Source organism: Sceloporus occidentalis, unplaced genomic scaffold (genome assembly GCF_023333645.1).
Source record: "Sceloporus occidentalis isolate IW3139 unplaced genomic scaffold, rSceOcc1.0.p SCAF_2, whole genome shotgun sequence".
In the NCBI taxonomy this organism is placed as follows: domain Eukaryota; kingdom Metazoa; phylum Chordata; class Lepidosauria; order Squamata; family Phrynosomatidae; genus Sceloporus; species Sceloporus occidentalis.
The window spans coordinates 248,372,369-248,396,853 of record NW_028316982.1 but is presented as its reverse complement, the minus strand read 5'-3'; the positions used below and the strand labels follow the sequence as shown (position 1 = coordinate 248,396,853).

General features: G+C 41.7%; 1 protein-coding gene across 8 annotated transcripts in view; it reads left to right on the top strand.

The window, feature by feature from the left end:
• Positions 1-24,485, top strand: part of ZMYM2 (zinc finger MYM-type containing 2) — a 130,713-nt gene that overhangs the window by 59,185 nt on the left and 47,043 nt on the right. For 7 of the 8 annotated variants that reach the window (XM_089512651.1, XM_089512650.1, XM_089512646.1 and 4 more), the window contains 2 exons: positions 8,428-8,578; positions 9,739-9,854. The exons of the other annotated variant lie outside the window; for it this stretch is intronic. In XM_089512651.1, the coding sequence (XP_089368777.1) occupies positions 8,428-8,578; positions 9,739-9,854 (267 nt within the window). The remainder of the gene's footprint in view (positions 1-8,427; positions 8,579-9,738; positions 9,855-24,485) is intronic. 8 annotated transcript variants of the gene reach the window in all.

Genomic DNA, 24,485 nt, shown 5'->3' with positions numbered 1-24,485 from the left:
AGTCATGCTCATGTACATCAGTGCTCACTGATATATATACTCCCACTTGCACTCTTTTATTCTGTTACTCTCCCACACATGGAAACATTCATTCCTTTTATGCATATGCGAGTATATGCATATGTACATGCGAGTATGTAAAAAGCTGAAGTGTGTTTGTGTATAACAGAGAGACACACACAATTTGTTTGAAACTGAATGAAGGTATATGAGAGAATCACAAAAAGAGCATTACTGAGTGTGTGAGAGATAGTGTGCAAGAGGAAGTCACTGGCACGCTGAGGGAGCAACTGAGGGTGTGTGAGAGACCTGATGCATGTGTGACTGTGTGAGAGAAAGTATCACTGTGTTTGTGTGTGAGAGAGCATGTGTGTGTGAATTTGAGAGTGTCTGAATTTGTGTCATGGGGCAGGAGGAGAGGTCATGACTTGAGAGTGTGTGTGTCAGAATTAACTGACCAAGACGATGACCAGGAAAAAACAAGCACAAAAAGTGTGTGGTTGAGCATGTGTGAGTGAGTGAGAAAGAGGCTTATGTGTGTAACAAAGGAAGAGATAAAGGAATCCTGTGTGGCACATTTTGAGACTGAAAGAAATTCCTTTCAGAGAATAGGTCAAAGTGTCAGAGAATTAATGTGAGTGTGAAAGAGAGAATGAGAGAAACAATGTGACTTGGTGAGAAAGAAGGTGTGTACATGTGAGAGTGCTTTTGGGGGGGGGACAAGACCCCTTGGAAGCTGGTTCCACTGAACCTCCAAATCTTCCTCCACCTCAGCCACCTACATTGGCTGCCCAAAAGCTTCTTTGTTCATTTTTCCTCTCCTTGAGCCACATCCAGCACTTGCCTGCCTTATTGGACTAGAAGAGCAGCTTTTAATGTACCTCCACATGCAAGGGTGTGTGCCTGGCTGGCTAGCCAGTAAGGGGAGGGGGTAGGAGTGGTATAGGCAGGGTTGAGCTCAAGGGCTTGTAGAAAGTGCTTTGCTTGCACCACTTTTCCTTGGATGGCTGGTCCAATCTACTGTTCATTCAGGAGTGGAACCACTGAAGCCCCTTCTCCTCTGCTTCCAACGAGAACCAGCTAGAGCCAGCTGATGGCGACAACCCCACTGTCCTTCATTGCCACCAGCGGTCATCATGGACACTGGTTTTCCACTGGACTGAGCAGGTGCACTGATTGAGGATGCAGCAGTATCTGTACCTGAGAAACCAGGGCAGTGATGGGACAGGTGGGGAAAGAAGCACTGGCATCTCAGGATGGGTCCTAACCGAAGCCACTTTGAGCTTCCAGCGAACTTTCCATGCTCTTTATCCTTCAGACAGGCGGCTGCTCCAAGAACCCTCCTTATCGTTCTCGTCCCCTCCAGGACAGAAAATATTGAGAAGCAGAGGGGGAAGAGAAGGGATCGGGGCCTCCCAAGTCTGGCATTCTCCTTAAGTAATTTTTGCTCACATATCCATGGTGCTTCCCCACAATTTGAGAAGCACTCCCTTAGACACTACTGTCATCACCATTGTTTGTCTGTTTGTTTGTTTTTACTATTCTACATGACCTGTTTTTGAAAATTTCAGGTGCTTTGTTTAAATATCTGCCATCCTTCAAATTTAAACCACTTTTCATTTCAAAATGGATTTTTGGTGCCTTTGTTTGAATACCTGAAGGTGACATATAACTTCTTGCAAGCAAATTCTGACTGATCTGTATAGTAAGCCATGAATATAACCACTTTGAGTCAGCATAGTGTGTAGTATAAATTTGAAGATGCAATGAAGAGACCAATATAGAAAGTCAAATATGCTATTTGGTTTTTAGAAGAGATTTCTGAATGTTTTATCTTTCTATGCGTTCACCCACAATTATTTATTATATTTTCCCTACTAGAGTACTTAATAAAGCATATACCTTGTAATTCCATGTAAATACATCATAGAGAGCATTTCAGAATGTTTATAAGTCATAGAATAGAAACCACAAAAAGTTAACTTTTTGAAATTTGTGTGTGTGGGGGGGGGGGGAAGCAAACTTCTCAAAATGAAAAGAACCCTTCTATCTTACTTCTGTTCAATATCAGCATGTATTAATATATACATTGTCTCTGAAAACAATAAATTATAAAAAATAAAAATACAAAAGCTTCTAGCTTCATTGACAGTGGAATCTTTTGTAGGATTGTCATTACTTTGTTCCATCTCATTCTCAGTGGTATTTGCCCCTTCACTGAGGAGAGGATTGCTTTTTAGCTGGAAAATACATGCTAATTAGGAAATGTGTATGGACATATATTTGGTGTGCTTCAAAGCTATTTTTCTATATACGTCAAAGAAATATACAGATGCACACGTGCACACAGTGTTTTTCATTCTAAAGAAACCAGTGTTGTGCAGACATTTATCCAGGCTTCTCAGGTTAGCTCCAAATCTGTTTATCATCAGTGTATCAGGTCTGCTAGTAGATGATCATCTTAAATCCATCATTCTACTGGTGGTCACAACAGCACTTCATTTCCTCTATATCCCTTTGTTGTTGTTGTGTGTCTTCAGGTTTCTGACTTATGACTACTAACCCTAAGCCAAACCTATCTTTCTTGGCAAGATTTGTCCACCCTATATGCAGCAAAAAAGCTGCTGGGAGGCATGTTATTGTTGCCAATAATTTTTTATTCACATGGAGGCAACTTTGGCCTCAAACAGATGCGGCAAAAGGAGAGGCTGCTCCCGCCCTGATCTCTGTGGGACTACAGTGACCACACATGCCCAGCCCTGATACAGGCTGCTCTAGTGGCTTTGAACTAAGCCAGCAAAAGGAGTGGCTTTTGTCTACTCCTTTTTGGCTCAGGGTGTGCGTCATCTAAACACTATGCCCTGAACGCAGCTGGACACTGGTTTATTTGGCCCATCTGTTTTGGGCCTTTATGACCAATGCCAGTGGTAACAACTTTTGGAAGTTTTGGTGCAGAAGCATTAAGTTTCATGTATGGCTTAGTGAGTTACACCAATAGTAGTATTATGCAAATGCTGTGCTCAGCGACGTACAAGAGAGACCCTCTCACAGCCTCAGGAGTTTTCCACATACCATGCAGCTGCAGACATGTCTATATAGGGACCACCAAATGCAGTGTTCAAACACAAATCAAGGAACACGAGAGACATTGCAGACTGAGTTAGCCAGAAAAATCAGCAGTAGCAGAACACGTTATAAACTGCCCTGAACATAAAATGCTGTTTGAAAAAACAACTATCAGGTCAGAATGTACAGGGAAGCCTTTGAAATCCACAAAGACCAAGACAGCTTCAACAGGAAAGAAGAAATCCATGAAGTGAACAAAATTTGGCTACCAGTCTTGAAAAACAGTAAAATTAGGACTCAGCAAATGCAAATGAGAAACCACCCAGGGTCAGGGGCTTTCCCATCAGACAATGACCACTAATTAAGCAGATACTAATCCTCTTTGCATATCCTCCCACCCTGAGGCCCTGCCATCAACAACAGAACAATACACAGATTAACATGGAGATCATCCCTCCCCTACCCAGGGTCACACACACACACCCCAACTCTCTTCCATGTCAGCATTCTCAAGATGCCAGCCACAGATGCTTGTGAAATGTCAGGAATAAACTCTTCTCGAACATGGCCACATAGCCCGAAAACCCACAAAAAACTATAGTCGTAGTACTGCTGCTAATGCTAGCTGTTTGTTCATTCTGTATCTCACCCTTTCTTATAAGAGCTCAGGGCAACTAATTAATATTTGTTTTTTCTCAGTCCTTCCTCATAAAAGCTAGGCATCTTAGTCATGACAGAAACAGCTAAAAACAGATTTCAAGTATCTAAAATCACAGATAGATAATCTTAAAACTATAAATATAGAAAATAATAAATATTTGTCAACTAAAATATAATTAAAAAGGTAAAGGTTTTCCATTGAGATAAATGTTTAGTCATAAGGAAAAGGACATGGTAAGCATTTGCTTCCTCCCTGAAACTTGTATAAATACTGTAATTTTAACTAGTGCCTGAAAGTCAAAGGTGTGGGGGACATACAAATCTCTTATGGATGCTATAATGTGTGTGCGGCGCCTTCAAGTTGCCTGTCGACTTACGGCAACCCTATGAATTCCACCGGGTTTTCTTAGCCAAGAAGTACTCAGAGGTAGTTTTGCTAGTTGCTTCCTCTGAAACACTATAGCTTACTGCACCTGCTATTTGTTGGTGGTCTCCCATCCAAGTACTAACAGGGCTGACATGTTTAGCTTCCAAGATCAGATGAGATCTGGTGCCTTTAAAGGATTGAGGCATGTGATGTTGCAATATATTATCAGACATAGAAGTAAAAGATTTCTGTTGTCTTTTTATGAGTATGTATTTTCATATAATATGAAAGGCAAATGGCTTATGTCTTAATTTAATTGAATGTCTAAACTTGCATTTCCCTTTGTTGATCATTTTAAATCAGATCTTGGCATTGTGGCAAATGCAGTGAAAAATTTCAATCCCACTGTGTGGCAGAGGTGAAAGAGATGGATTCCATGATGAAGCCTGTTAAGAAAAGAATTCAAAATTAAGTTTCTAGTAGCCAACATTTCCTGGTGCAGCTGGGAAATCACAGCCAGTAGAATCTGGGAACTTGGGCCATGTGAGGAAAGACTACATTGCTTGGGGCTTGTTAGTTTAAGGGGGAAAGTGAGTGAAGGAAGAGGGTCTGACCAGGTTTGGAACTCCCAGAATTCCCCAGTCAGCTCTGATGTGGAGACATTGGCTATATATATGTTTTTCAGCCCCTCTCAGAATACTTGAATGGAAAATTTAGGGCAGACTAAACAGTCTTCACACCATGTACCTAATTTATAATATTTACCTATAATGATTTTAAATAGGATGTCTTTGAATCCTGCTTGTAAGCTTTGCAGAAAAGCCTGGCTGGCCACTGGATATATTTATTTGTTTCATTCAGCATAGCTTTGCTGTTAATAAAGTTTCCTTCCAGACTCTTGGTTCAGTGGGCATGTGATTCCCATGGGGAATATAATGCAGATCACACCTGTTTGTCATACAATTCAGTGATTATCATGTTTGAAATACTTGGAAGGTGTTTCAGATGATGGATGATTTTATCCTGTTCTTTCAGGTGATAGAGTGTAAATAATGTTTTCAGATTACAGGAGTGAATCTTGACCAAACATAGGAGAACCTCCTGATAGTACAAACTGTTCATCTCTGGAACAGATTGTTTCAGATGATAGTGGACTCCTTTATTGGTTTTTATGCAGACTTGCATGGCCACCAATCAGCAAATGAATCAGTAGGTATTGAATGAGATGGCCTTCAAGGGCTCTTCAAACTCATTAATTCTCTTAAAAAATCTAAATTATTACTAGAGATAAGATTTCCTTTGATTTGATGTTGCCTTTGTAGAGGATTGATAAGTAGACTGTATTTTCCCAACGCACCATCTTCCTTGAAAATTCCCTGCTTCCATTTACTACTACCATAGATATTTCAAAATGAAAGGAAATTAGGAAACTTACTCTACAATTAATTGGTGTTGTTACGTGCCTTCAAGTCTTTTCTGACATAGCAATTTCTGACATTTAGGTTTTGCATCAGGCTAAATCTTTACAGTTGTGCACTTCATTTAAATGCATCCTGCTATTTTCAAAGGAATTTCTGTAGCATGAAGGTGTGGCATCAAGTACTTAAACAAAAAACATTGACACCAGTTGTGTAAAATACTTGTTGAATCTGTAGAAATGGTAAGCTTCTGGCATATACTAGTACAGTGGGTCCTTGTATAAGCTGGGATTTGGTTCTAGGACCCCAAGTGAATACCAGAATCGGTGGATATTTAAGGCCCATTATATACAATGACTTAGTAAAATGGTGTCCCTTATATAAAATGGCAAAATCAAGGTTTGCTTTATGAAATTTATATACAGTTGTTCCTCCCGATTTGTGGGGGATCTGTTCCAGCCAGCGAATTGGAAAACCACAAATATTCAAGACCCCATTGAAAATAATGGTGGCACACTATTTTGTTTTCTTTAATCGTTTTTAAATAATGTTTTCAGTGTTTATGACTGGCTGTTTTAGAATTAATTTTTTTGTTCTGCATCTACTGGGAAGTAAATTTGTTGTGGTTCATAGTTCTTCATAAAATTGAAATATCAGTAGTATTTTCTTCTAAATGCCTACACAGAATGAACCTGAGGTCACATAGACCTCAAATTGTGTAAAGTCCCATGCAACCATTCACAATGCTAGATGGTTTTTTAAGTTCTTAGTTTTCGTTGTGTTTAAATAGAGCTTACTGTATATGAGGAGGTATTGTATAAAGTTTTAATTATCATCTTTAAAAAAATTGGACAGAAAGTTTGTTTTGATTTGTAGTTAATTTTTCTCTACATAGTCACCATCCAGATTTACACATTTTCCCCAGCATTTCATATCCCTCCAAATACTGTTATTGTAGAAGTCTGAAGGTTGCGCCTTAAACCATTCTTCCACTTCATGAATAACGTCATTTGTGTTGTCAAATCGGTGACCCCCCCAACAGATTTTTCATTTCTGGGAACAAGAAAAAGTCACTTGGTGTGAGGTCGGGAGAATAAGGCAAATGCTACAGAATCTCAAAGCCATAAGCCCTTGCTTTGTTAACTGCAACTTGGGATAAATGAGCTGGTGTGTTGTCAGCTAGGAGACAAATGCCTCTGGAGAGCATCTCGCAACTTGTCCAGAAGATTGCTGTAGTATGTGCCAGGGATGGTTTGTCCCTTTGCAAGGTAATCTGTGAGAATGACTCCACAACAGACCCAAAAAACTGAGAGCATGACCTTCCCTGCTGACCTTTGCACCTTTGCCTTTTTTAGGGGAGGGGAATCGACATGCTTCCACTCCATGTTCATGGTTTTGGTCTCTGGATCATACTGATAGATCCAAGATTCATCCATGGTTACCACACAACCAAAACATCTTCAGCCTATCCTGTTCCAACAGTGTCTGACTTGAAAAGTCATACTGTGTTTGTTTTTGGAAAAGGGTTAGCAGGCATGGAACACAGTTTGCAGACACCTTAAATGTGCAGTTCATCATAAATAATTTTCCACACACTACCATAACTGAGACCACTTGCATTCACGATCATTTGGATGGTTGCTCATCTGTCTTCCAAGATTAAACACTCCACTTTCTTCACTGTGGCTGCATCGTCCGTCAGTGATGTGACCAGTTTGGAAATTCCTTTTCCACCTCACGATAATGTCATAAGATGGGCAGTCATTTCCATAAACTACCATCATCTCCTCATGAATTTGCCAGGCACTATTACCCTTCAAATGCAGGAACTTTATCACGCTGTGAGCCTCAATCTTCTCCATCTTACACTTTAATCACTTCTGGGATAACCTGTGACAAAAATAAAGGACACAATGAGCTGATTTTCTCAACATCATGCACTTCAAGATCAATGATGTCACTGACAAAGTTTCATCACTATACCATAATAAACCTCCGGGTGATAATTATTACTTTAAGATACCCCCTCGTATACTTGTGTACAAGTCAACCTCATGTATAAGTTGAGGGAAGGTTTCAGGGTAAAAATAATGGATTTTGATTTGACCCGTGGATAAGTCAAGGGTAAAACAGGGGCTATAATAAAGAATGGAAAGAGGAAAATACCATTTCCATCCCTCCTTCTATTTCTTTGGTCCTGTCCCGACTACCTGTCATCACTCCGAGGTGCTGGAGGAGAGGTTTGAAGATCGGATTGGAGTGGAAAGGAAGTGGAGTTAAATGGGATGGTCCTTTGATGAGCAGAGAAGGCTTTAAAATCAGATTACGAAACACACAAACACACACACAAAAGCCTCCTGCCTTCAGGCATGAAGAGAGGAGAAAAGTGGGGCATCACGGTGGTGCTTATTTCAGGACCTTTCTAAGCAGTATCAGTGTATTGACCTGTATATTACTTGACTCAGGATTTTAGGGTCAATTTTGGGGCATAAATTTCTCGACTTATAGTTGAGTATATGTTGCAGTTTATGTTATCCCTGCCCATGAATGCTTGTTAATTAAAATAGCATGGATTCCACATACAGTGGAGTGACATGGCAATTACCCAGCCACATTAATATGTCTCATTTTGTGCCCCAGCATTTGACCATTCCAAAATTAAGTCAAATGCTGGGGCACAAAATGGGACATATTAATGTGGCTGGGTAATTGCCATGTCACTCCACTGTATGTGGAATCAAATTATTTGAAAGCATACACAGCACACTGGAGGGTGTGATCTGACTTCATAAAGTTGCAAATATATATGAACTTTGGAAGATAGTACAAAATTCCTGCATGCCTATTGTGATAAATCAGTTTTAATGAGTTATAACTAATGCAATACTTGCTTTTGTTTTTTATTTGCTTTTTTAGAAATTTGGCAAATTAACAGCTTGTACTGGTTGCAGAGCTCAGTGCAGGTTTTTTGACATGACACAGTGCATAGGACCTAATGGACATATGGAGCCATACTGCTCAACCGCATGCATGAACACACACAAATCAAAATATGCAAAATCACAAAGTAAGTGAAAAGGGTGCCGTGTTTTCATCAATGGCAAATTCGGGAAGTCTTGTTTAATTTGTTGCTTCCATCTGATTTCCCTCTGAAAAATAATTTTAAAGCAAAGTCATGCCCAAATTACATTTAGAACATAAAAGTCCTTAACCATGCTTATATGTTACGGCTTGGATCCAGATTTGATCATACTTAGACTCATAGAAATCACTGGGATTTACGTTTGTAATGACTGACTTGTTCCATTATTCTAGAACAGTGATTACCACCACTGTTTTAGCCAGTACGTATGACTAAATCTGGATCTAGCCTTATGTATGAGTACTGTAAATCTTTGTCTTTGGAACTTGTTTAGGTTCAGCTTCTTTTTAATAGAGCCATAAATGGAAGTATCCACACTTGCCTTGCCTTGGTTCTGCTGTTAGCCCTGTTTTATGGGTGGCAGAGTAATATTGATGGAGCCAAATACAAACTGCTAGAATCAATACAATTTCTCATTATGGAATTAAGTACATAGTAAATTCTAATGTTATATGTACCATTTTTTTCTAATAACAGAATACAGTAGATTTGTTTATGATAGGAATCTTATAAATAAATTTAGACTGAGTTGTAAAATTGGCTGAATTTGTCTGAAGGGCTGAAACTATTTGTTTGTTTGTTTGTTTAATTTATATCCCATCTTTACCTTACCGTAGAACCCATTGGTAATCTTACAGAAATGGTGAACATTAAGTTAATTAGGTCAGAGTTAGAATTAAGTATAATATCAATATTTTTGCCCTTGCAGTGGATTTGCAGTAGGAGCAAACAAGCCAAGAAGTCTTTCATTAACCAGAGTTTTTCTGTGTTATCCAAACCAAGAAGTTATAACTGTCAGGTTCAAAAAAAGCTGGATTCTTAAACTTCAGTATGGAGTTGGTTTAATATTCTATTTTGTCTCAAATCTGGTTCACAGAGTTTCTTAGATCAGATAAAATTGGAAACAGTGGCTAATCAGAGCTTGGTTAGTTGGTTGGTTAAATTGCTTATTTATCTCTTGCTTTAGAAGCTGAGATAGGATTGTCCAAACATGACCATTGACAGATTTTGAGAAGTGTCAGTTTGTCATTCATAATCTTGTACGTTTGCATTTATTTTCCTTGTAAACTACATTTTTCTTTTAGGTATGGGAATTGTTTGCCACTTTTGTAAGCGAAACTCTTTACCTCAGTATCAAGCCACAATGCCTGATGGAATACTGTACAACTTTTGCAGTTCCAGTTGTGTAGCTAAATTTCAGGTTAGCTGTTGTGTTAAATCTCTTCCTAACTGGATGTATATCTTTCTGTGCATGTCTGTTAGGAACTCTTAGTATATTTATATTAAATAATTGTCTAACTACTTATTGTTAAAAGCACATCACACACACACACATACACACACACACACAGAGAGAGAGAGAGAGAGAGAGAGAGAGAGAGAGAGAGAGGAGAGTATATAGAAAGATCAAAATTAGTCTTCCAGTGTGCCTCATCAAATCCTGGTTCTTTTCAGGTGTGTATAAGAGAGTAATTCCCAATTCAAGAACTTTCATAATCAGCACTTTCTTCTAGAAGCTATTTGGATTCCATTTCCTTTTCCTCTAAATTCTAAGAGGAATGAGATGGGAGTAGGCCAGTAGTTCTCTCCTGATTGCTTCTGCAGTAGTATAAGGCCAATTGTGCTAGCTCCAACACTTTTTCAGAGCAAGGGTTGTATCTAGTACAATAGTTACTAAGGAGTTGTGCAAAGCAGAATTTCCTGGGTCAGGCATTGCTGTAGTTCTTGTCAAAGATATTGGCAGGTTGTAATTATCAATTCTTTATCTCGGTGTGAGTAGGGTTTTAACTACTCAGGTTTAACATTTCAATTCCTTTTGGGTGCAAGAAAACCTAGTATGAAAACCATAATACTTTTTCATAATTCTTGTTCTTCTAGAGATGAAAATTGCACTGAACCAGAATTGATCAGTTTCAAGTGCATTAATTGCCTCGCTTTCATTCCATACAAATTAGCATTTGAATCTTGACTGTGCAAATTTAATAAGGCTGACATTATTATATGAAGTAGTTCTGAATGGCAGGATTGGGAAGAGCAATAGGTCTAGCCAATTTTGAAAGAAACAAGCACCTTTCACTGGGAATGAATGGACCTAGTGTAAGTCTACAAAACCCCCACTCCTTTCTTTATTTTTATTCAACCAGTATTCTCCTTGTCCTTTTAACTATCTATCTATCTATCTATCTATCTATCTATCTATCTATCTATTCAGTTTCTTTGTATCTTGTAGTAATTCTAGTAAATTTTCATCTATCATTCTATAATTGTTTTATAAACATATAACATTTCTATAATTTACAAGATCTTACAAAAAGAGCAACACTACTTCCTTCTTGTTCATCATTAAATATATATCAAATTTGTGATCTCCATATCACTCCATTATTTTCTTACCTACTAATATCCCATGTACATTCTGCTTCTATGTCATTAAGTTCCAATCCAATATCTACAGATGCATTTAAAGACCATATTGATTATTTAAGCCAAATATTATGAGTATTTGTATTCTTATTAATACAAATAACCCACTTTTTTGTCCTTTGGTTTAACATGGGTTTTCTTAAAGCTTACCTGTTCCATTGTTTTCCCATGTATTTCATACACTAGGCATCATCTGTTTTTATAAAATATGACAATGATTTTGTCTGTGTTTGATGACTACAGATCAGATTTTATATTGGATGGCCTTTTAGCTTGTAATGTATCATTGTAAATTGATATTCTGCTTTGTAATAGGGCATGAGCCAGACTAAATAAAACACTGTTTGAGAGAGAGTCAGGTATCTGTAGTTGCATAGTTGATTCCTTAAACTACTTTATTTAGCTAGATTGTCATTCTTTGCAGAGTTGATAAAAATACACTGTATTTTTAATTGTGTCCAAATTATTAATAAAATACTTGTCTTGGTCCTAACCATTAAAGAAATACTCTTGATTTCACCTCCATATTCCTTATACATATGAGTAGCCTGTTTTACACTGCTCATGTATCCCTGTTAAGTTCTAAAACTCCTTGAAGGAAAAATTCCAGCCATAGCTTAAAGCAGGCATACTTTTTTTTCCTTTTTTTGGGTCATCTTGGACTGAGTCTATATTTGCAAATGTATGTCTTTATCAGAACTCAGAAAAGTAACATTTTTTACTTCCATTTCCCAGGATCCTTAAACTAGCATAGCTAATGGGTTTGGGAGGTTATAATCCAAAAATATAACTTTTCCATGCTTTTGATCTACACACATATCTTTTAAACTGGCTAAAATATGATTGATCAACATCACATTTTATACCACGGGACTGATTGCTTTCTTCTTCATCTAACCATGTATACTATTTCCAAGGAAACTAAGCAAAATAGTCCTTAAAACCATTTATCTTCTTAATCACTAATCTTGCATGCTGTCCACTAGACACAGCTTTTGGCTGCTATTAACAAAACCTTTATTTTAGTCTGCTTTTAGCCATTTAACTTGTATTGACTTCTCTTTCATCTAACAGTGTATGGACTGAATTACTCAACCTCTAGCTTTATGCTGGTGGCTTTTGGAGGGACATGGGAAGGAGATGGATTATTGTGGTTGTGGTGCCACCAACAATCAGTAATTGAAACTATTCAGAGAAAGTTTTGTTATATATCCAAAAGAAAAGAACAAATTATCATATTATGTTAATGGATGGTAGGATGTACCTAGTGGAAAGGAAGGGTCTGGATTGAGTTGGATCTGTGCAGATTGAAAAATTACAGGTAAGATCTATTATAAAAGTTGGCAAATGTTGCATCACCGAAATAGTTCAGATTTGCTTACTTTACATTTTAGCTCAAAAATAACATAGACCATGTTTGAAATATATGCACAGAAAACAAAGAGAATGCACGCAATACCAGTTCAGTTCACCTGCTAGAACATGAAACAAAATAGTCCAGTTGTGCAGTTATAATTTAATTTAATTGAGAATTGATTTATAATAATACAATATAATAGTAAAAAAAGTATCAGTTTGGATTAATTCTCCTTTATCCCAAATTCTGAAATCTGAAATGCTCCAAAATCTGTAACATTTTGAGCGGTGACATGATAGGGCAGCAGTGAAAGTGGTAGCAAGCCCTGGCCATGCATTCTTCAGGCAGGATGGTGGGATGACTCAGCTGAGTTTTCAGCCAAACTTTGCACAAGCAGGAGTTGTGGTGGCTGCTGCCATTGCTCCACCACTATTTGGCCAAAGTGAAGTCTAGAGCAGGATACAACAGCTGATGATGACTGTCTCCAGCCTTAGTCTTTGCTGCCTCACCTACAGCAGCAGGATCAGCCAGGGCATAGAGCTGAAGCTGCAAGTCAAGTCCCTTTGCAGTGGCAAGCAGCCCTTCATATTCCTTCAGCACAGGACCCAGTATCCCAGGCATGGGAGAATGAGGAAGAAGGGTTGCTTACTGTTGCAGAGGTATGGCTTGCAGCTTCAGATCTTTGCCCCAGCTGATCCCGCCACTGCAAATGAAGCAGCAAAGCACGCACCATACTGGCGGAAGAGAAGGAGGCAGAGATAGCTGTGGCCAGGAAATTGATCTGGCCATCTCCCGTCCCTGGTGCCATGGCTACTCCTGTGCATTTGTCTTGCCCTGCACATGATGGCATGGCTTACAGGAGATGGGCACTTCCTCTAGACACTTGCCCTCAAGGATCCAACAGTGGCAGTACTTTAGTGGCGGTGGCAGTTGCGAGGTGCTCCCCAGAGCTATATTCCAAAATCCGACAAATTCCAAACTTCAAAACCTTTCTGGTTCCCAACATTTTGGATGAGGAAGACTCACACTGTATAATATAATACAATTGCTGACTGTGATGCACATAGTTCCCATATAGTATGAAATGTGGAACATTACTTGCTTTTTGATTTGCTCCATCTCACTTATTGAGGACCACCCTTACAATGACAGGAATAGCACCTCCTGATTCCACTGTTTCATGCTCTGGCATAATGGAGTGGGTACTACAGATCTGATACTAGTCTTGTACCAACAGGACTTGAAGTCAAAACATCTAAAGCTGAACTTGGAGGAAGACTCGTTTTCTAGAAGTCTTTTAAAATTAGCTTTGTATTTTGTGCTCCTTCAACAAAAAGGTTAGATCTATACCAGGGATTCCCAAGCTTTTTAACTCGCAGAGCCTTTTTAGAATGAGTTTCTATGGTGGAGCCCTGAACAGGCCTACGCTATGTCTTACAAGTTAATAGTGTTTAGGAGAAATGTTACTTTTTGTTTCTTATTCTTTAATTTCATTCCATTTTTATTTCTTTCATTTTCCCGGAGCATCTGTGCAGCACCTGGGAAGTGCACATGGAGCCCTAAGGGCTCCTTGGAGCACAGGTTGGGAACTGCTGATCAAAGCTATCAAATTTCCACTACTGTATTTTATTTCAGTGAATTTGTGGAGAATGGCCATTATGCCATAATCATATCGAAAATAAAACTAATTCAGAATTTATTGAAGTAACATATAAAAGATGAAAGTTGAGCAATATTAATAAAAGTGGTGAAGATATAAATTATACTGCATTAAAAATAATAATAATGATTAAAACATAACAACTGAAGCAGTGACCATAGGATTATCTCAGATCATAAACAAAGGAGTTAACAATATAAATAAATTAAAAGGCAGTAATGATATAATAAACAAAACAAGAAAGCTAATTTTATTTACTAATCTATGCATAATAATAGCAAATGGTATATTTTTAAATTGTATTACATTTTACACTTCTCAAATATTAAATTTCATCTTGGTCTAGCACTTCACTCTTAATAAACATAAGCATTGTGAAACTGTTGTCCACAAGAGAAATGCATATTTACCACTACTCCTGATCATAATCATTACTCTTGAGATCACTAGTTTCAGTCAGGTGCCAGTCTTGGTGGAGCTGACTTCTATATCAACTTGTTCTCAACAAAAGGCTTACCTTACTTAGGAGATTGGAAAGACCAAGAGGGCTTTCCTTTATTACTGCCATTGGCAAACGCTTCCGCACTGGAGTAGTGAATAATATAAACGGCCCCAGTATTCATATTTTAACCAAGAAAGAGGATATGAGTACCAACATTACCAACATCTGTCTCCAGGTCATATCTACCAGAAGAATCACTAACCTTTGGCAACAGTCTCAAGAGCTTCATCATCATTGCCTTAATTAACCTTATTACACTATCATCTGCTACTGGTGCATACTGCGGTACTGTCTTTGCTATCCTCCTTACAGTACAAACTACAGCTGCTCCTGTGCACTTTTTGTGATAGGGACTTCTTTCCACTCTGACACAACACTTGACTTTGGTACCAACATGAAACATACACTAATGGAACACCACTTAGATTTCACAAGTGGAAATGGGGATTCAAGCTGTCAATCATTACACTTTGTCGCCTGACATTTTCTTTGGGGAGTGGCATCTATTATCTCCAACAGATTATTATTATTCTATTTGTTGAAGAGGTTGTTAGAATAGCAGAGCATTAGAGCTTGAACTCAATACACCTGTCATTGATACAAGAGTTTACTCCCCAAGATGCTCTTTCAGTGGCAGCACTCATGCTACTTTCATTATTACATATGCTCTGTTGGTCATGGCATGTTGCTTCGTCAGTCTTGTTCGCTTTGAAAAAAATTACAAAATCCAAGCAAACAGTTGTGTAATCTTGTTCTGACATCCCAAACTCTGGGGAGACCTTGCAAGGGATGTCCTCCCAAAAACACTATTCCACCCCATATGGTAAGGTGAAATGGAAACTCCAGGCCATAGCTAGAAATACGTACACTACAACTGTGCTCTCATTAAGGATTGCCAACGACAAAGCCTGTGGACACATACCAGCAGTTTTCAATGGAGAAGATAGAAACTTCTCTTAATTACATTATGGATGATGAAAGAAACTCGTCCTGGTCTCCCAGAACAAATCACATCATCTAGTGGGGTACAACTTGCCATGCCTTATACTGCAGTGAAAAAGTAATAGTAGGAGCAATAGCCATCTGAAAGCAGGCCTCTCACTCATAAATGCATATGCGACTGTACAGGACTTTACTTTGGTAGCAGAGGGAAGCTGTTCAGTACAGAAACAGACCAAAAATAGATTTCAGCCAAAATATGAGGACAAGAGCCAAGAAGTATGGCACATAATCACAAGTCTGTTAGACGTTGAAGCCCAGGATGTCTTGGACTGAGCAAGCATCATCCAACCAATTTTGTGTTCCCTCTTCAAAAAGGCAATCTAAGGCCTTTTTTCAGGGATAATATCAGAGGTTTTACTCTATAAGCATCATATGTTCTTTATGAGAACACAGTCCAGTTCCTGAAAGCATTATTTTTTATTTCCCTGCCAGCTGTATTACCCCGCTTCAATTTCAATACCAAAAGATTCCACTGATTCTTTTCCAGCTTGGTGCACCATAACATCAGACATGAATTCTCAAAAGCTTCAACAGGGGCTACACAATTGAGTTCAACACCCATCCACTACTGAGAGTGTTTCTCACTATGTTCTCTTTCTTGATAGTTCAAGAAGAGCCGTAAAGTTAGTATCACTCAAGTGAAGACCCATGGGTTCTTTTTGAGGTACATTATAGTCCCAAAGAGGGATGGAGAACTCTTGACTCAGGATATCAACTTGCATGTTATGCCAAAAATATTTAGAATGGTAATGCCTCCATTATCCGCCTACTAAAACAAGGAAGTTAGTATGCAATGACAGACTTGTACCGTGCTTATTTTGACATCTCTATTCCATCATTACTTCCTTCAGTTATCCAGGCAACAGCTGATACCAGATCTACAAGACTTAATGAAATGCATGGCTGTGGCAGCCACTTGGCTCCAGGTTCAGGCGACTGTGGTTTATTCCTAATTAGACAATGGGCTAGTAGTAGTGACTTCACATCACAGTTTTCCTTCTTAATGATTGTACACCATAATTCCTGCGCAAATACTGTTAAAACTAAGGCAGTGCCTACAGTTCATAGATGGGCAGTTGGGCTTTTGCAGTAGATTAGCCCAGTTCCTTCTAGCTTCATAGACTCAGAAATGTATGGGGAAGTCACTTTTATCTAGGTCACATGACATCCTCAGTGGCAGTGACACACACTATTGGCAAGACTCCAAATATATCTTCTCCAGCACTGGTTTGTCCAGGTGTTCTGTCTAGACTAGGATTATTCTTCATTCCACAATTGGTACTGTAGTCTCTTGGCTGGAAGATCAATGTTCCCAACATCGTAAAAGCTATGGTATTCTGTATGCTAGAATTAGGTTTGCCATCAACTTCAAATGCGTCCATGATAGGTCAGAAAGTTTACATTCTTTGTGAACTTAGTAGTCCATAACACATAACACATGATCCCAGGAAAACAGATGCATTCATGTGGTTTCAGGAAAATGGGAACCTCCACATGAACTCCCTTGAGATACTCTTGGTCAGAAGAGCATTCTCATTCATCAAAAATCATTACAAATCATTGAAGAGAACATCACGATCTTCTTCTTCTTCTTCGTGGTCTCTGTGAATCATACAAATGGGTTGTACTGCACCTGCGCAATGCTGCTCGGAAAACTTCTGGAATCACTGGGCAAAGTTAACTTTACAACTTTTTGGCGGTAGCTCCACCCATCCCTTATAAGTCCCCTGCGTTCCCACTCTTTCCCCAGTTCCTTCTTTCCGCTGCGTTAGCTGCTTTAGGAACTTCGCTTCTGTTCAGTTCGTTTGTTTCACTGGAAATTGACCTATGGACCGATTGACCATTCTTGATCTGACACCCCCCCCCCCCCCGTGTATTGCTGACCATTCTGAGTGTCTTACGACTTCAATTTAAGGATTTGATTCAGCTTGCGATGTCTTCGGCGCCATTCAAGAAGTGTGACATCTGTGGTGGTAAGATCCCGGGACAGGATCCCCACTCTTCGTGCCTTCTCTGCCTCGGTGAGGCTCACAATCCTAAGGCTTGTGCCCTTTCCAAGTTGCTAACTCCTCAAACAAGGAAAAATTGTAACTCTCGGCTGATGGCTGCCCTGTATAAACAGGCTCTCCAACCTCTGCCTGCCTCCCGCTTCGCTTCGACACCTGCTGCCTCGGAGTCAGTACCAGCAGCTGCTGGTTCTGTGGCCCAGAGCTCCACCACTAAGCCAAGTGCTACCACCATGTCTATCCCTGAAAAGGGTGATGGGACCGAAGGAGCACGACAGACAAAGTCTAAGTCCTCCAAAAAGGACAAGACTAAGTCCAAGGACCCAAGTTCGAGGAAGGATTCGGCCCATGTTAAGGATACAAGCTCCCTTGTGGATTCAAGCTCAAAATCCTCCTCAAAAAAGAGGCACAGGCCCTTGGATTCAGGAGACAGTTCTCCTCAGGGCTTGTCGAAGAAGAAGAAGCCTTTGGATTCAGGGGATGGCTCCCCTCACGGGTCTTCCCACAAGAAGGCCCGTACCAAGACTCCTGATGGTGCTCGGGCATCCTCCAAAGACAAGGCTTCACCATTGATACGCAGACGGGCTGCGTTGGTACCACTTGAAGCCAACTCTCCCCAGGCCTGTCGGACACCAGCTTCTGTCGCCTCTCCACCAGCCATGTTGACCTTCCACCAACTCTCTGAAGAGGAGGTCGACACTGCCACTCGGTCACCTCGTTGCCGATTACTAGCGCTGGTTCCTTGGGTTCAAATCCATGAGGCAGAGATTCACCAGCAGGAAGTCTCGGACTATTACTACGACAGCGAGACGGACAATTATTTTGTCTCAGTCAGTCGTGATGTGGTCCTCAGTCACTTGGGCCCTAGATCCATTGTGCCACCAGTGCCAAAGTCCACTTTGCCACTAATGCCAAAGCCCACTTTGCCACTAATGCCAAAGCCCACTTTGCCACCGATGTCAAAAACCACTCCACCACCAACAGTTCTGGTACTGTCACCTGTGTCGGTCCCGAGACCTCGTTCCGTTGTTGCCACTGCCACCTAGATGCGGCACTCCTCTTCTCAAATGGTGCTGGATGCTGACGCCTTTGAATCTGACCATGACAACTCACATCATGGGGATTCTCATGTATCACAGGTCAACTTAGGCTCTTCGGACGAGGTCGCCCCACAATCTCCTCAAAAATTGTTCCAACCACTTGCTTCGTCTCCCACCGACGATGTGCGTACCTTTGCGGAACACATCATTAAGATGGCCAACACGTTGGACCTTCAGATCACCCACATGGAGGATGACGCTGCCGACCCCATTGAGAGACGGATTCACTGCAAGGTTCCGACGCTGCCTTCTATCCCACTGCTGCCTTCGCTTGAAAGAATAGCTAAGCGCTCTTGGGACGCACCTGCCTCGCTGACACCCACGACCAGGAAGACTGAATCCCTCCCTCTACAGGATTACTCCTTCCCAGTCTTCTTGGTTGTTGGCACACCCCAAACAGAACCCTACCATTGTCGAGGGGTCTCAACAATTTTGCATGCCAAAGACGTCCATGTCACCTGCGGACCGAGAGGCCAAGAAGGTGGACGGCCTAGCAAAGAAGGCCTACTCTTCTCTGTTCTGGGACTTAAGGTCGCCAATTACAACACCTGTATGGGAGCTTACATACAGTGCTTGATGGAGAAGATCTCCCCCATCATCCCGGATGTCCCAGATGAGTGGCAGCATGTTCTGACAGAGATCAGAGATGAGGCCCACTTCATCGGGAGCTGGTTAATCATGTCAGCCTGGCACTCCACGGATTGTTCAGCCAAGTCTATGGCTGCTGCCATTGCTCTCAGGAGACACGCTTGGCTCTGCTCTTCAGATCTAAACCTGAACACAAAGGCCACCATCGAGGACATACCATTCAACGATGCAGGCCTATTCAATCGTGAGACTGATGAGCGGCTCAACTTTAAATACCGTATGAAGGCAGCTGCTAAGAAACACGGTATTTCAACTCCATCCCAGACCCTGTTTTGAAAACGCCAGCGCCAGTGGTATGGCCAGGGCCAGTGGCCTTTCCAACAGGACTGCCCATACCAATACCAAGAGCACCAAAGACAGAGCTACCCTTCCCAGTCTTCTTCTGGCCGTCGCCAGCCCCCTGCTTGATACTGTAAGAACCGCAAACAGGATACCGACCAGGGCAAGAAGAGATCCTGATGGGTTCCTGCATTCTCCATCGCCTCCACCTCCTTCTTCTGTGACATTTTGAGGCCCTTCTTTAACACTTGGGCCTTTGTGACTTCCAACTCTTGGGTCCTTGACATCATCTGCAGGGGTTATGCCCTCGAATTTGAAGAGCTCCCTCCAACTGGAGCTGTTGTTTCCAACTCCCCTCAGACACCCTTCTCGACGAAGTACACACTCTTTTGGCTAAGGACGCGATCTTGCCTGTTGACCCCTCTCAAGCCCCTGCATGTTTCTTCACCAGATACTTCACAGTTCCCCAGGCCGATGGAGGCATTAGACCAATTCTAGACTTGAGATCCCTCAACTCCTATTTGGTCTACCGTCGGTTCCGTATGGCAACTCTTGCCTCTATTCTCCCCTTGTTGCACCAGTGCCTGTGGTTCGTGATGGTCGACCTGAAGGACGCCTACTTTCACATGGGGATTCGAGAGTCACTGGAGGTTCCTGTCCTTTGCCGTCGGTCCTGACATGTACCATTATAATGTCTTCCCCTTCGGCCTCCCCACAGCTCCGAGAGTCTTCACCAAGTGCATGGCTCCAATTGTGGCCTACCTCCACCAGCGAGGATCCAGAGTCTTCCCATACTTAGACGACTGGCTCCTCGCAGCCCCCTCTGTGGACGAATTGCAAAGAGACGTTGACTTAACCTTGTCTCTCCTCTCGTCCCTCGGGCTCATAGTGAACTTGGAGAAGTCTCATCTTTCTCCATCCAGACAGATCAAGTTCATCGGCACCGTCCTCAATTTCAAAGACTGCGTCACCTATCTCCCTCAGGACCTTTCCACACTCTCTGCTCTTCAGTCAGGACTTGCCTCACCCACAGGCGAGTGAAGGCCAGCGATGTCCAGATAGCCCTAGGACACATGGCCTCCACGACATTTGTGACCCCGTGGGCAAGACTACAGTTTTGGCCCCTTCAGTCATGGTTCCTGTAGACCTTCAATGCACTAACGGACCCTCCATCCAAGTGACTCACCATCTTGAGTCCCGTCTCCTGCTCCCTCCGTTGGTGGCTCGACTCCCAGAATGTCTGCGTTGGCATGCCTTTTTCTCCTCCGCAGCCTCAGGTCACCCTGACCATAGATGCTTCCATGGAAGGATGGGGCGCCCACATGTCAAGCCTCTTCATCAAGGACAAGTGGTCTCTCACAGAGCAGTCGCTCCACATCAATGCCCTTCCTGGCTGTGGAAAAGGCCTTGAGAGGTTTCAAGACGAATCTTGCCAACAAGGGTAGTGCTTCTGCTGACAGACAACACCACCGTCATGTACTACCTCAACAAACATGGGGGCACCAAGTCAAGGACCTTGCTTGACATCACGCTTCGGATCTGGGACTGGTGCATCCCGAGAGGGATTCTGCTCCAAGCAATCAACTTGCCAGGAGAGGAGAACAACTTGGCCGACCAGCTCAGCAGATCTTCCACCGTCTGCCACAAGTGGAGGCTCCATCCCAAGACGGTTGACGACCTCTTCAGTCAGTGGAGAGCTCCCCAGATCAAATTCTTCGTGACCGCTCTCAACTGCCACTGTCCCCAGTTCTGCTCCCGAGTGTGCAACGAGAACTCCCTCTGAGACGCATTCGCCTTCGCTTGGTCAGGAGAGATGCTGTATGCCTTCCCTCCGTTCCCACTGATCACCATAGTGGTGTCCAAGATGACAAGGGACCGCTCGGATGCCATCCTGATCACTCCCTGGTGGCCGAGACAGACGTGCTTTCCGTCCCTGCTCCACCTCTCCAGAAGAGACTTTTTCCGTTTCGAGCTCTGTCCGGACCTCCTCACTCTCCAGGACGGTTGGGTTCAACATCCAAACATTGAGAACCTACCGATGGTGGCATGGAGGCTCCGTCCCTAGACTCGCTACCTCACTTGGTACGGATGGTGATTTTAGCTGCCCAAAAACCGGCCACCAAGAAGTCCTACGCTTCCAAATGGAAGAAGTTCCTGAATTTCCTCTCTGTGAGAGGCCTTTCTCCATCCCGAGCGAAGACACTGGTTGTGCTGGAGTTCATGATGACACTTTTGGATTCAGGGCTATACCTCACTTCCATTAAGTGTTACCTTTCTGCCATCTGTTCTCAGTTCCAGTTTGATGGCAAACCTTCTTTTTTCAGGGATCCTCTTGTGAAGAGTTTCCTGAAAGGGTGCAGCAACCTTCATCCTCTGGTATCAGTTCTGGCACCTGCTTGGAGTTTGGAAGCTGTGCTGTCTGCTCTGCAGTCCAAGCCCTTTGAACCCATGGCCACAACTGACTTGCGGCTTTTGACTTGGAAGACAGCCTTTCTTGTGGCTATCACCTCTGCCCACCGTGCAGGTGAACTCTGTGCCTTGCACATGTGTCAGGACATTGTTTTATCGACCCTGGCCTCGAACCCGTCCAGCGACGTCAAACGCTGCTTGCACACCTTGGACGTTCGGAGGGCTTTGGCCTTCTATTTGGACAGAACTGCGGGTTCAAGCCATTCCGAGAGACTTTTCCAATGCTACTCGGAACCAAAAAAGGGACTGCCTGTGACTGCGCAGAGGCTTTCCAAATGGGTGGCTGGTACCAGCTACCTCTGCTATGTACTTTTGGGCAGACCTCTCCCAGCCAGGGTTTGGTCTCATGCAACTAGGGTGGTAGCGACATCCTCCGCTTTTCTTACTGGGGTCCTATTGGAGGATTTCTGCAAAGCTGCTGTTTGGTCCCAGCCCTTGACTTTATCCAACATCATAGGCTGGACACCAGGGCCAAATGGGATGCAGCTTTTGGGAGGGCAGTGTTGGTTTCACGTTTACATTGATTGCACTGCATTTCCATTTGTTTACATGTTACTGAAAAGAATGTCTTTTTGCAAGAATTGGCTTGGTTTACAGCATTCTTATGGTTTACATACAGATCTTGCATGACCTCCTGTGTTATGTGCCTTTTTACTTGAACTGTATAAAGTACTATTTATTGAAGTACTGAATGCAATTGACACAATTTTTGGTTAAATGATTTATCAGTTAATAAACACAGCTTATTTGAACCTTACTTGGTGTCATGACACTCCCTCTGCCACTGACTGAAGCTTGTCAGTCTAACCCATTTGTATGATTCGCAGAGACCACGAAGAAGAAGGACATGTTACATACCTGTAATGGTATTTCATCAAGTGGTCATCTGTGAATACCTACAAATCCCGCCCGTCCTCTCCTCAGTATCCTGCTCTACATTGGCTCATTCTCATGTCGCTTATGCGGCGTAAATTTTGGAACTGGGGAAAGAGCAGGAATGCGGGGGACTTATAAGGGATGGGTGGAGCTACCGCCAAAAAGTTGCAAAGTTAACTTTGACCAGTGATTCCAGAAGTTTTCTGAGCAGCACTGCGCAGGCGCAGTACAACCCATTTGTATGTATTCGCAGATGACCACTCGAAGAAATACCGTTACAGGTATGCAACCTGTCCTTGCATGTGAATAAGCAAGATAACACTAAGCTGGGCATTCTCTAGAAGCGCCATTGTTCAATTTGGGAACTGGTGTCTATTTTGAGGAATGTTTCTTGTGACTGTAAATATCTGAATTTGAGTATTGTCAGGCTAACAGCATAGCAGATGTATCTGTTTTGCACACTTACTTCAGGAGGTACAGCAGATAGAGCAGTGCACAAACCATAGTTTTTTTGTGGGTGTATATGTATATTTTTCCAGCCAAGCATTCTCTGAAGATGCCAGCCACAGATGCTGGCGAAACGTCAGGAAGAAACTCTTCCAGAACATGGCCACATAGCCCGAAAAATCTACAAAAATCTATGGATGTTGGCCATGAAAGCCTTCGACTTCACAGTGCACAAACCCTCTGTCTTTACATCAAAAGTGTATATTTATTGTATGGCATTTTACAATTTCTTCTTTCCCTAACTAATCAAGTGTTCTCACTTTTATCACTAAGGATGTATGCATCTGCTGTTTCAATCGGTTTTCAGTCCCTGGGTAACTCATTATTCATATACAGTGGGCTTGGATTTGGTTCCAGGATCCCCCATGGATACCAAAATCTATGGTTACTCAAATCCCATTAAATACATCAGTAAAATTGTGTCCCTTATATAAAATGGCAAAATCAAGGTTTGCTTTTCAGAATTTATATTTTGGAGGAATATTTTCAAGCTGTGGATGCTTCAATCTATGGATAAAAAATCCATGGATATGGAGGACCGACTGTACTCTCTAAACAAAACATTACTTGTAGAATTTACATTCTTCTTTGTTGGGGCCATTTCCAGAGCTTTCCATTGGTCCTCTGGCAGTTAATTAACAAGTCTTTTGAATAAAAAAGTTTTTTTATTGCCTTTAGTATTTTCCAGGTGATGCTCTGCACTGATATGTGTGAGCTGATAAATGTATACTCAAAGAAATACAGTTACAGATAAGCAACCTGTTCAACTCCTGTGCTGTAAAAAGTTAACATTTCCTTCCACATGGCCTACAGAGATTTAAATGTCCTGTTGTTCCCTCCATAACCCACTTTTCATTCTGCCAGTGGTCTTCACCTTTCCATCACCATTTCAAAGAAGTAACTGATACAACTACTTCTGAAAAACAATTCACTTTAATGTTGCACTTTAAAAGATTTTAAAATTATGTTTGTTATTGTTTCCTATAACACTTTCTCTTTGAT